Here is a 14,009-nt window from a genome sequence, read left to right on the forward strand (position 1 = left end):
CTTGAGAAGAACGGAGAGAACAATTAGGTTGGTAATTTGAGACTAAGTCTGTGATGTAGCTGGGGGCAGAGTTGTGGATTGCCTTGTAGGTAGTTGTTAGTATTTTGAATTTGATTCTTTGAGTAAGCGGAAGCCAGTGGAGAGATTGACAGAGAGGAGTAGCAGAGACAGAGCGGTTGGTAAGGTGGATGAGTCTGGCAGCAGCATTCATGATGGACTGAAGGGGGGATAGAGTATGCAGAGGTACGCCAATGAGGAGGGAGTTGCAGGAATCAAGGCGAGAGATAACCAGGGAGTGAATTAAGAGCTTTGTTATGTCATTGGTTAGAAAGGGGCATAATTTGGAGATGTTCCGGAGGTTGAGGCGGCAAGATTTGGACAGTGATTGGACGTGCGGCTTAAAGGAGAGCTCATAGTCCAGGACTACTCCTAGGACCTTGGCATGTGAGGATGGGCTGATAGTTGTGCCATCAATTTTGACAGAGATCAGGGGAAGTGGCACGTGGGGGAGGAAAAATTATAAGTTCGGTTTTGGATAGATTAAGTTTGAGGAAGTGGTGCGACATCCAGACTGATATATCTGATGGTAAAATAGTGATACTTGAGGAGACTGAAAGTGTGAGTTGAGGGGTAGAGAAGTAGATTTGAGTGTCGTCGGTGTAGAGATGGTATTGGAAGCTGTGGGAAGCTATCAGCTGACCCATGGAGGAGGTGTAGATTGAAAAAAGGAGAGGTCCAAGAACAGAACCTTGGGGGACCCCAACAGAGAAAGGAAGAGGAGAGTAGGAAGTAGAATTATAGGTAACACTAAAGGTGCAGTTAAATAAGTAGGTAGAGAACCAACGAAGAGTACAGTCATGGTGTCAAACGTATCAAAGGAGAGGTCCAGGAGTAGATGTACAGAATAGTGTCCCTTAGTTTTGGCCATTAGTAGATCGTTTGTTAGTTTCTAGGAAAGCAGTTTCTGTGGAAAGTTGAGGACGAAATCCAGACTGAAGGGGATCAAGAAGACTATTATCAGCAAGGTGGACGCTCAGCTGGTTGTAGACTAGACTCTCAAGTAGTTTGAATACAAAGGGAAGCAAGGAGATGGGACGTAGGTTGTTAAGATTGGATGGGTCCAGTGAGGGCTTTTTAAGTATGGCGCTGACAAGTACATCTTTTAAAGAGTTGGGGAATATGCCAGAAGAGAAGAGACTGAAGATGTGGGTTAGAGAGTGTAGAATAGAGCTAGAAGGTGAATGTAGCATTTGCGAGGGAACAGGATCCAGAGGGCAGGTGGTAAGATGGACGTTAGCAAGTAATTTACACGAGGTGTAAAGCGTGGAGAGTATCTGAACAGAAGAGATTCCCTCGCAAATTGCATCAATCTTCTGTTTGAAGTGATTGCTGATCTCCTGGGCAGTGAGTGTGTTAGTTGGTGGAGGCAGTGGAGGGCAAAGTAGAGAGTTGAAGGTAGAGAAGAGGTGATGGGGATGGGATGATATGTTTTTAATGAGAGTGATGAAATAGGTCTGCTTGGCAGTGAGGAGGCTGGAATTGTATTTTTGGAGGGCAGATTTATACTTGCTGAAATCTTTCTGGGACTTTGTCTTACGATATGAGCTTGTTGGGCATCCTATTCCAAAAACCATGGGTATTATTAAGAAGTAGCTCTCCCCCATCCTTTGCAGCTATAACACCCCCTCCGTTCTTCTGGGAAGGCTTTTTATATGAAATTTGTCCGTAGAAATGTTATATTATCCCATTCAGCCAAAACAGCCATTTTGAGGTCAGGTACTAATATTGGATGAGAAGACCTGACTGGCAATCTGTCTTCCAATTTATTCCAAAGGTGTTAGGCGGGGTTGAGGTCAGGGCTGTGTGCTAGTGGCTAGTTTCCCTAAATCCATCAAACTATGTCTTTATGGAGCTGGCTTTGTACACAGAGGCATCGTTATAGTGGAACTGAAAAGAGTCTTCCCTGAACTGTCACTACAAGGTTGGAAAATGTCTTTGTATGTTGCAGCATTAGTAGTATACTTCACTGGAAACACCTAAACTCAGTCATTTGGAGGGGTGTGTAACCACTTTTGGCCAAATAATGTACATCACAGATGTCAAACAAAGGGCCTGTTGACTGAATCTGGTCCACTAGGCCTTTTCTTGTGGCCCTCGCACCCAGTTTTGCAGCTGGAACATGGCGGAACTCCTTTGGGGTTGCACACTGTGCAAAGTGCATCCCCAAACACTGCACTCTGTACACAGTACACCCCTGAACCCTACACTCTGTACACAGTACACCCCTGAACCCTACACTCTGTACACAGCATACATCTACACTACCAAAACACACTCCTGGACCCTGCACTCTGTGCATAGGGCTTCCCGGGAACTGCACTCTGTACCTAGCGCACTCCTGAACCATGCACTCTGTACATAGATAGGGCTCTGCATAAACTGCACTCTGTACGTAACGTACTCCTGAACTCTGCACGCTCTATGTAGTGTACCCCTAAACTCTGCACTCTGTACATAATGTACTCCTGAACTCTGCACTCTGTACATAGCGCACCCCAGATACAACCAGTCCTTTGAGTTCAAGCATACTACTGATGCAGCCCGTGATGAAACTGAGTTTGACACCCCTGCTGTACATACTGTATCTACTTTGAGGGGCTGAAAATACTGTCCCTATTGCATGATGAGGTCTACACCAAAAGCTTGTGGTCCTGCACTAAAATGTACCCAAATTTAAAGGAATTAGTTGGCACAGAAGGGGCATTCTTTAAGGTGATCTTATTGCTTTTTACAACTTTTGATACATTTACCTAGTTTGTGTTTTATACTCTTTTGACACCGGACTTCGTCTTTTAGGGTGGATTTGACTTTTAACCTTATTTTTTCTTTTAAAATCAGTAGATGTAAACCCCAAATATATGGCATTTAGCTGGCAAAATGTGCAGTATATAATTTCTTCGATAAAATACATATACTGTACATTTTCATCCTTTGTTGCATCTCAGTGCTGCTGATCTCCTGCAGCCTCTTCAAAGCCACATTTAGTCTACATGCACTTGAGCAGGGTGGGTTCTTTGATGGTCACAACAGTAGACCACGTATGCATAATGTGTGTTGAGGTGATCACTTGTAGTCTTCATCAAAAGCCCATGGGACAGGGTGACAATGCAGTAGCACAAGTGGAAGACAAGGGCAGAGCATTGTCACTGTATAACAGGAAGTGCCTGAACAAGGACGTTTATTGTGGGATCCTCAGATATTATCATAATGAAAGCTGAGAGATGAGAGTTTAACGATTGTGTTTACATCTACTTCAATAATGTTCTTTTCCTCTGTACTTCTGCATTATTACCGACTCTGACTCATTCCCTCCTTCTCCTTTACAGGATAACAGCCGGCGAGTAGATAATGTCCTCAAGTTGTGGATTATTGAAGCTCGCGACCTCCCCCCTAAGAAGCGCTACTACTGCGAGCTGTGCCTGGACGACATCTTGTACGCCCGTACCACCAGCAAAGCCCGGGGTGAAACCGTTTTCTGGGGGGAGCACTTTGAGTTCAATAACCTGCCAGCGGTGCGGAACCTGCGCCTCCACCTGTATAAGGACACAGACAAAAAAAGGCGTAAGGAGAAGAGCAACTATGTGGGCATGGTGAACGTGCCCATCGCCAGCATCAGCGGACGCCACTTTGTGGAGCAGTGGTACCCGGTGTCCCAGCCCACCTCCTACAAGGGGAAAAGCAGCTGTCCCTCCATCCGCCTAAAATCCCGATACCAAACCATGAGCATCCTTCCCATGGAGTTGTACAAGGAGTTTGCCGAGTACGTCACCAACAACTACCGGATGCTGTGCGCCGTGCTCGAGCCGGTGCTGAGCGTGAAAAGCAAAGAGGAGGTGGCCTGTGCGCTTGTACATATACTTCAGAGCACAGGGAAAGCCAAGGTACCTTTATTTACCTATACATTTCTTGCTTTCCTCTAATTGTATGCTGGATTTGTGCTGATTGGGAAAGTTTAGGCTGTGAAGGCTCCTGTAGAGAGCAGAAGTGAGTACTCCTTTATTGTTTGTTACAATGTGACAGCAGGGGCGGACTGACCATTCAGCCACTCGGGCACTGCCCGAGGGGCCCGGGCCACTAGGGGCCCCCATCAAGGTTTCCAGCCTCAGTAAAACCAGGGACAGTATGTAAAAATCTGTTTTTTTTTTTACATCTGTCTCTCAAATGTCCCTTACCGACATCCTTTTGGTCTAAAAATCCCAAAATGATAACTTCCCCACCTCTCCAGTACCTTCTCAGCCAATAGAAACATATCTGTGTATACTATGTGTACATGCATGTGTATACTGTGTGTGTGTGTTTGTGTATACTGTGTGGCCCCATAATCTCTGATTGCCTGGGGGCCCCATAAACTCCTATTGCCCGGGGGCCCCATGAGTTGTCAGTCCGCCCCTGTGTGACAGTGTATTTGTAAGGTGCCATTCTCCCCTTCCCCACCTCAGTTCACCTTGTCAGTGCTCCCTCGCTACTCCTGCCCTATAATCGGCAACAATACCTAGTGCTTCTGGGTTTGGGGGAACATGTGGGTTCCTCTCATGCCACAGTGCTTGGGTCTAGAAGACAATCACTAGAGCAGTGGTCTCCAAACAGGGGCCCGGGGGCCAGATATGACTTGCTTACTTTTATTCGGCCCTTAGGGCACTGTTCTTCCCCCTGATACAAAGCACCATTCCTTCCACTGACACCAATGATAAGGCACCATTCCTTCCACTGACACCAATGATAAGGCACCATTCCTTCCACTGACACCAATGATAAGGCACCATTCCTTCCACTGATACCAATAATAAGACACCATTCCTTCCATTGATACCAATAATAAGACACCATTCCTTCCACTGATACCAATGATAAGACACCATTCCTTCCACTGACACCAATGATAAGGCACCATTCCTTCCACTGACACCAATGATAAGGCACCATTCCTTCCACTGACACCAATAGTGGGGCATAACGCCTCCCACTGACACCAACATTGGGGCACCATTCTTTCTACTGACACCAATGATGGGGCACTATTCATTCCACTAGCACCAACAATGGGGTACTAGTCTTCTCACTGACACCAATGATGGAGCACTATCCCTCCCACCAGTACCAACAATACCAATGGGGCACTATTCAATTGACAGCTGGGTAATCCCAGAGTGGTGCTGTCTCCCATAGGCTCCCATGTCTTAGCTTTTGTCGGTGCTCCCTCCTCTCCTCTGCAGCTGCTGCTAGCTAACACTGGGAAAGCCAGATCCTGTGACTGGACCGGAGTGGCCTGAAAATAGTATATACATTTTTTTTTTACACAGGTTTGCCAGCATAGAGGGGAGAGAACATTTTTAAGACTAGTTAGGGTTTAGCCTAGAATTCTTCATGTGGTTCTCCACTTGTCTTATAGATTCAAATGGGCCCTTTTAAGTTGAACACCATTGATTTAACCCTTTCCCTTTCTATCCATAACAAAAATGTTTTGTCTGGAGTTCTACTTCCCACTTTCAGTGTTACACTAACCAGGTGGCGGCTCAGGCATGGCATGGCATAGCATGGCATGGTGCCGTTCTGTAGGAAACACATTTATTTCTTGGCAGTATCTTCTGTGATTGAATTGCAACATGTGGAGCAGCAATGCCCCCCTAGGAGGGGTCCATTCATTTTCTTGCTTTTTTCTTTTTTTTTTTACTATCATGTTCCATTAATGCTCCTTTTAACACATTCTCTACACATATAACTGTCTCTGCCATCACAGCTTCATCAGCGGCCCAGATTGCTTAGAACCTTATCTCTTTCTTCTTCAAATGTGATCTATTATCCTTTATTTTTCGTATAATATCTTTCAGAGATCAAAGTTTTCCCAGTCCCTCTCTTTTCTGCTTCTGTCGCAGAAAACCTCTGTTCCTCTTTACAAGCATTATGTTATCAATGAGATATTGTTCTGAAGAGATTTCTTCTATAATGTACCATGAAATCCACTGATTGAAAATTCAGATGTTTCATTCAGAGAGAAGGAAATCACTGATAATTGTTTAAGGCAGAGCTGAGGGTTATGCAACCCTCATCATGTCTAGTGATTGGGTGGTGTAGTGTTCTATGTATAGAGTGTAATACAATTGTATTATGATCATATCCAGTGGTCGGCCATGTTGGAGGTGTAGTATTCTATGTACAGAGTGTAATACAATTGTATTATGTTCATATCCAATGGTTGGCCATATTGGAGGTGTAGTGTTCTATGTATAGAGTGTAATAGGCTTGTATTATGATCATATCCGGTGGTCGGCCATGTTGGAGGTGTAGTATTCTATATACAGAGTGTAATAGAATTGTATTATGTTCATATCCAATGGTTGGCCATGTTGGAGGTCTAGTGTTCTATGTACAGTAGTAGTCTCAAACTGGCGGCCATCCAGCTGTTGTGAAACGACATGCTTGTAACTGTCAGCCTTGCAATGCATCATGGGACTTGTAGTTGTGCAACAGCTGGAGGGCCGCCAGTTTGAGATTGTCAGGGCTGGGTTCAGCCCTTCCTTCTCTGTTGGCTAATTGCCAGATCCTATCTCTAGACAGTGACTCACCTGTTGATGATATTCTCATCAGTCCTGCCTACTTAAGCCGTCCAGCCCAGATGATTTCTGCCTTGGCCTTGGTCACATCTCTAGAGACGCTCTCCTGTGTTGCTGTTAAAAACTTGCTTGGTTGACATCCCTTCTGGCTCCAGATCCTGCTTGCTGTTCTACTACGCTCATCTCCAGCTCCCTGACGTTTTGGCTTGTCTGACTATTCGTTTTGGTTCCTGAACTCTGGCTATGTTTTGACTACGTTTACTCTGTTTACCTTTTTGTATTATTAGTAAACAAGTGAGATTTAACTGTACTCTCTGATTCATGGTTTCTGACAGTAGTCGAAGGCATGAATTCAGAAGGTGCTGGTAATATTTTTTCCAGATTGGATGAGCAGGATCACTACATAGATCAGTTTGCCATGGCGTTACAAATGCTCCTGAGTCGCACGGCTCACCTGGAATCTCCCACTGTGGCTGCTCCGGTACAACCTGTGTTGCAGGCCGTTCATGCTGCTGCTTCAGTCTCTGTGCAGGCACCCGCCTCGAGTATTACCTCTATAAGAGGTATGTCTGGTTCCGCTCAGCTTCCCCAGCAATTTGGGGGGCGATTCAGTCCAATGCAGAGGGTTTCTCAACCAGGTTGAGATATACTTTGAGATGCTGCCCCAGGTGTTTCCCACGGACAGAAGCAAAGTAGGTTTCATGATATCTTTGCTTTCTGATGCCGCGTACACACGGGCGGACTGTATGGCGTACTTAGTCCGTCGAAACACATTTCAGCGGACAGTCTGCTCGTGTGTGGGCTTCAGCGGACTTTTTCAGCGTGCAGTCTGGCGTACTAAGTATTTCGGATTTTTCGAAATTCTGTCCGTCGTACTTTGGTTTCAGCGGACAATCCGCTCGTCAGTAGGCTAGGAATGGCGCATGCCCAGAAAGGATTTACACAGCGGAAGGGTGCTTTGCTGTGTATTGGACTTCCTATTTCTAGTCCCTTCGTACGTGCTGTACATGTCATCGCACAAGCTTTCGACAGACCGTTTGTGCATCCGTGTGTGGTCAAGTCCGTTCAGTCGAAAGTATGACGGACTGTCCGTCGGATTGTATGACGGACTAAGTATGCCATACAGTCCGCTCGTGTGTACGCGGCATGAGAGAGCCTTAGACTGGTCAAAGCCTCTATGGGAGATGCAAAAACCTGTTTTCTTGAGTTACCCTGAGTTTGTGGCTTCTTTTAACAGGATATTTGACGTTCCCGCACGCTCTGCTTCTCCTGCCAAGGGCCTCCTGGTACTGAGTCGGTCGGTGAAGATGAGCCCATACACTTAGGCTTCACGCGCCTCTCTGCGGATGAGAGAACCCTTAGGAGGAGAGAGAGATTGTCCCTTTATTGTGGCCAGGAAGGTCACTTTTTGAAGTCTTGTCCTACTTGTCCAGGTAATGCCCGAACCTTGAGGTCCTGTCACGGACAGGCCTTAGGTGGCGTTGTTTTGTCCCAGTTATCCAGAAGGATAAGCCCCTGGTTTTGGTTACCCTTTCTTGGGCTGAGTCGTCTGTCAAGATACAGGCTATAATTGACTCTGGGGCTGCAGGCCTGTTCATTAATGCTGCCTTTGTATCAAAGCACTCGATTCCACTGCAGCTGCATGGCACTCCACTTGCCATTGAGGCTCTTGATGGGAGACCTCTACAGCCTGCCCATGTGACTCATAAGACTGTTCTGTTGTCCATGGCCGTAGGGGCTCTTCACCATGAGTTAATCCAATTCAAAGTTATTTCCTCACCTAAGTTTCCCCTGGTTATTGGGTATCCTTGGTTACAGAGACACAACCCCTCTTTTGATTGGCTCCATGCTGAGGTTCTCTCCTGGTCACCACAATGCAGTAAGACATGCTTCCAGAAGGTAGCCAAGGTCCTGTGCACTTCTCTCTCCTCCTGCAGGAGGAGTACCGAGATTTTAGTGATGTCTTTGACAAAGGTCAAGCCGATAGTTTGCCTCCACATCGGTCGTATGATTGCGCAATTCACCTTCATACCCTCTCGTGGCCGGGTTTACCCTTTGCCAGTCTTGGAGGATAAGGCCATGGAGGAGTATATTGCAGACACACTTTCTCAAGGTTCCATCTGCAAATCCTCGTCTCTTGCTGGTGCTGGTTTCTTCTTTGTGAAGAAGAAGAGTGGTGAACTGAGACCTTGTATTGTTTATAGGGGTCTCAATTGTTTCACAATTAAGAATGCCTATCCGATTCCATTGATTACAGAGTTATTTGACTGCCTCAAGGGAGCAACGTTTTTCACCAAGCTTGATTTGAGAGGGGCATACAGTCTCATGAGGATTAAGGAGGGCGACGAGTGGAAAACTGCGTTTAATACCATAACAGACCATTATGAGCACCCTGTAATGCCTTTTGGCCTTTGTAACGCCACGGCAGTTTTTCAGGAATTTATTAACGATGTCCTCCGAGATTTGTTGCAGTTATGTGTGGTGGTTTATCTCGATGATCGCCTCATGTTTTCCAAGTCCCTGGAGAGCCACCACACAGATGTCTGTCGTGTGCTTCAGAAACTAAGAGAAAACAATCTCTATTGTAAATTGGAGAAGTGTGAATTCCATCGTGAACAAGTTAAATTCCCGGGTTATGTAATTTCCACTGCTGGTTTTTGATGGACCCAGAGAAACTATCAGCATTCCTACAATGGCCCCGACCCGTGGGTTTACGTCACTCCTCTTCAGCGTTTTTTTGGCTTTGCCAACTATTATCGGAAGTTTATTCGTAACTTCTCATCTCTGGTCAAGCCCCTGACTGATATGACCAGAAAGGACAGTAACCCACAGTGTTGGCCTCTGGAGTCCATTAAGGCCCTTGAGAGTCTCAAGGCTTCCTTTGTTTCGGCTCCTGTGTTGGCACATCCTGATCCTAGGTTACCTTTTATCCTTGAGGTTGATGCTTCTGAGACTGGAGTTGGCACCCTTTTGTCTCAACTTTCTACCTCAGAGCGCTATGCATCCTTGTGGCTACTTTTCCAAGAAATTGTCACCTGTGGATTGCAATTACGAGATTGGGGACAGAGAGCTGTTAGCGATCATTTTAGCCCTGAAAGAATGGAGACATCTCCTCGAAGGTACCACGGACTCTTTTCTTATCTAGTTTCAAATACATTGGGGGTTATTTACTAAAGGAAAATCCACTTTGCACTGCACTTTGTTTACCGGGCACTTAAACCCCTCTCCTGCCAGACCAATTTTTAGCTTTCAGCACTGTCACACTTTGAATGACAATTGCGCGGTCATGTTACACTGTACTCAAATTAAATTCTTATCATTTTTTACACACAAATGGAGATTTATTTTAGTGGTATTTAATCACCACTTGGGTTTTTATTTTTTGCTAAACAAAAAAAAAAAGACAGAAATTTTTGAAAAAAAGACAAAACATGTTTCATAGTTTATTATAAAATTTTGCAAAGGGGTAATTTTTCTCCTTCACTTATATTCGCTGATAAGGCTGCACTGATGGGCACCGATGGGCTGCACTGATGGGCTGCACTGATAGGCACAGATAAGGTGACACTGATGGGTGGCACTCATGGGTGGCACTGATAGATGTCACTGGTAGGTGGCACTGATGAATACTGGTATGTGGCACTGATGGACACTGGTAGGTAGTATTGATAGGCAGCACTGGTGATGAGGCACTGGTGACATTTATAGGTGGCACTGTGGGCACTGATAGGTGATACTATGGGCACTGATGGATGGTACTGTGGGCACTGGTAGGTGGTGCCGGTTGGCACTTTTAGGTGGCACAGGTGGGCACAGAAGCCTTTGCAAAGGCTGTCCACGATCTGGACTGATGTCTCTCTCACAGCCGCCAGTGATCGGCTTTTTTTCTCCTCACACTACCAGTGCGAGGAGAAAAAATACCAGTTTACATCACATGATCAGCTGTCATTGGCTCCCGACCCCTTACTCTGATCTGTTATCAGCTGAGTCTCATAGGCCGCTTGAGCACGGAAGGACATCTATGGGCACCCTCCCGGCAAATTAGGTCAGTGCTGTAGTCGTAGTTTGGATATAGCGCGGACAGGTGGTGGTTAAACAAGTGAGATTTAACTGTACTTCTGTCTCAGTCTGATTCATGGTTTCTGACAGAGACCCCTGATGCACAGAGTGTAATAGAATTGTATTAGGATCATGTCCAGAGGTTGGCCATGTTGGAGGTGTAGTCTTCTATGTACAGCAGGGGTCTCAAACTGGCAGCCCTTCCACTGTTGCAAAACGACAAGTCCCAGCCTCTGTCTGTGGGAGTCATGTTTGTAACTGTCAGCCTTGCAATGCCTCATGGGACTTGTAGTTTCACAACAGCTGGAGGGCCGCCAGTTTGAGACCCCTGATGTACAGAGTGTAATAGAATTGTATTATGATGATGTCCAGTGGTCGACTATGTTTGGGGTGTAGTGTTCTATGTATAGAGTGTAATAGAATTGTATTATGTCGATGGCCAGTGGTCGGCCATGTTGGGGGTGTAGTGTTCTATGTATATAGTGTAATAGAATTGTATTATGTTGATGTCCAGTGGTCAGCCATGTTGGGGGTGTAGTGTTCTAGGTGTAGTGCTAACCCCCGAACAGGCTGCTGGATTTACCCAAGTTCTTTCCTATACAGTGCAGAAGCAGCCAGGTATACAGCAGTAGTTCATTGAACCTGGCTCAATAATCAATCAGTCTAGGGGATGCACAGTGGAGGTCAATCACTTTAACTTCCTCATTTCATATCTTGAATGCCTTTCACTGTTTCAAAGGCCCTAAAATGCAAGGACAGTTCAGACGCCCGCAAATTACCCCTTTTTGGAATGTAGTATTTGCTGAGAGACATGTTGAGTCCATGGAACATTTTATTTTTTGCCACAAGTTTTTAGAGAATGACCAAAAAAATTATTTGCCACAAGTTTTTCGAAAATGGCAAATAAAGTTTCTTTCTTTTTTTTTTACAGTTTAGTTATCATTTTAATTACCGTATTTAAAATCAGGGGAAAATCATGGGTGCATGTTACACACGGATTCCCACCAATCTCCTGCTGATTGTGGGGAAAGGAGCGAGTGGAGCCGAGATACACAAAGCCGAAGTACACTCAGCTTTACTCGCTGATGGCTGACTACCTATTACAGATTTGAATGCCCTAAAATGCAAAGACAGTTCAGACCAGGCCCCCTGTAATGACATATTCGGCGACCAAACGCAGTTTGCTACAGAAGTTACTTTCTGTCGCCGCCGTCTTGCTACACCCCACACTCATCCACAGTAAGGACACACTAAGAAGGGGGAAAGCAGACATGTTGTTACACCCACCGGAGTTTTAATTTTACACGTATTTATAACAGTAAAGTCAGTTGCTATAGTGAAATACAGTACTTAGAACTCAGTCTGACTGCTTAGATGTTGAATTTTAAAAGCAGCGAACTTCTGTCAGATTAGCAAACCTGTGAGATGGGCAGGGTTGCCGCTGCTTTTAAAATTCAAGATCTTAGTAATTAGACGGAGTTGTATGTCCTGTATTTCACTATATAAACTGAGTTTACTGTTATAAATATGTGTAAAATGCTAAACTCCGGTGGGTGTAACAACATGTCCTCTTTCCCCCTTTTTAGCATATCTTTACTGTGGACGAGTGTGGGGTGTAGCAAGATGGCGGCGACAGAACATCACTTCTGTAGCAAACTGCGATGGGTCGCCGAATATGTCATTACACCACCCCCCCAAATTACAACTTTTTGGAAAGTAGACACCCAAAGGTACTTGCTGTATAGTATGCTGAGTCCATGGAAAATTTTATTTTTTGCCACAAGTTTTTGGAATATGACAAAAAGAAAAGATTTTTTTTTTTTAAACAAAGTTGTCTTTTTAATGAGATATTTCTCACATATGGTATAGGTATGCGTGGAATTAGACACCAAAACACATTCTGCTACTTCTCCCGAGTATGGGGATGCCACATGTGTGAGATTGTTTGGGAGCCTAACCGCGTTCTGGGGCCCAAAACTAATAACCACCTTCAGGCTTTCAAAGGTTGCAATTTCCTAATTTCCCTTCCTGACTACCTATCACGGTTTCGGAGGCCCTGAAGTTCCAGGATAGTACAAATACCCCCAAAATGACCCCCTTTTGAAAAGTAGACACCCCAAGGTATTTGCTGGGAGACATGTTTAGTCCATGAAAGATTTTATATTTTGCCACAAGTATTGGAAAATGACAAAGAACACTAAGTTGTCACTTTAATGCAATATTTCTCACACATGCCATGGGTATATGTGGAAATACACCCCAAAACACATTCTGCTACTTCTCCTGCGTATGGGGATACCACATGTGTGAGACATGTTGGGTATCTACTTACGCTGCATAACATCACCTTATGTTACCAAAATAATGGGTTACATATTGTGTTTTTTTTGCATCAAAATTTTCCAAAAAAATTGCAATGACCACCATTTTATTCTCTAGGGCCTCTGCTAATATATATATATATATATATATATATATATATATATATATATATATATATAATGTTTGGGGGTTCTAAGTAATTTTCTATCAAATAAAAATATACATATTTTTAAAGTTGTTTTCATACATTGGCAGAATTTATGATTTCTTGGCCATTTTTCAGAGAATATAAATAACACAAAAACTTTTCTTTCACTCATGATTAGTGTTTGGCTGAAGCCATTTATTATCAAACAACTGTGTTTACTCTGCGGGTGGTTTTAACCCTTTTTCAGCCGCTAGCAGGGGTTAAAACTGCCCCACTAGCGGCCAAATAGCGCCACTAAAACAACGGTAAAGCACAAATAGCGCCGCTTTACTGCCGATGCCCTCCTGCCCAAGTGTGAAAGTAGCCTTAGAATCTTTCTCCACACGTCCTTCCATTCTCCTAATGTTGGGCATACATGTAATGTTCTTTTGCTTAACGAAAAAAATAATTTGATTCCTCCATTCACATTGATTAATGTGGATGAAAAAATCTCTGCCAGAACAAAAGTGAAAAATGAAATGCCGAATTATAGGAGCGATCCACACACTGACCACCCCGGCCCCTCATGCTTGGGCATATACATTTTTTGTAACTGCGGATGAAAAATCTCCTCCTGCAGCGCTACAGACACTGATGTGTGTATTCTCAGAGCAGCACCCTGCTGCTATCAGAGTAAACAGATCAGTGCTGCAGCTAATTGGTGTTCCTGCAAAGCAAACAACAGTTAACAACAACACACAGTAACAAAATAACATTAACTTAATAAAACAACACTTTTTTTTTTACTTATTTTGTAACAACTTTTTAGAATCATAACAACATTTTCAGCCTTTGATTTTAGGTTTCCTGACTACCTAACATCTTTTGAG

At 44.4% G+C, this 14,009-nt stretch overlaps 1 protein-coding gene across 15 annotated transcripts in view; it reads left to right on the forward strand.

Annotated features, from left to right (window-relative positions):
- The window catches only part of SYNGAP1 (synaptic Ras GTPase activating protein 1), a 562,775-nt gene that overhangs the window by 367,288 nt on the left and 181,478 nt on the right, over positions 1-14,009 (forward strand). For all 15 annotated transcript variants that reach the window (XM_077484719.1, XM_077484711.1, XM_077484717.1 and 12 more), the window contains one exon: positions 3,387-3,941. In XM_077484719.1, the coding sequence (XP_077340845.1) occupies positions 3,387-3,941 (555 nt within the window). The remainder of the gene's footprint in view (positions 1-3,386; positions 3,942-14,009) is intronic.

Source organism: Lithobates pipiens, unplaced genomic scaffold (assembly GCF_037356315.1).
Source record: "Lithobates pipiens isolate NorthernLeopardFrog02 unplaced genomic scaffold, aLitPip1_a1.2 Scaffold_1, whole genome shotgun sequence".
In the NCBI taxonomy this organism is placed as follows: Eukaryota; Metazoa; Chordata; class Amphibia; order Anura; family Ranidae; genus Lithobates; species Lithobates pipiens.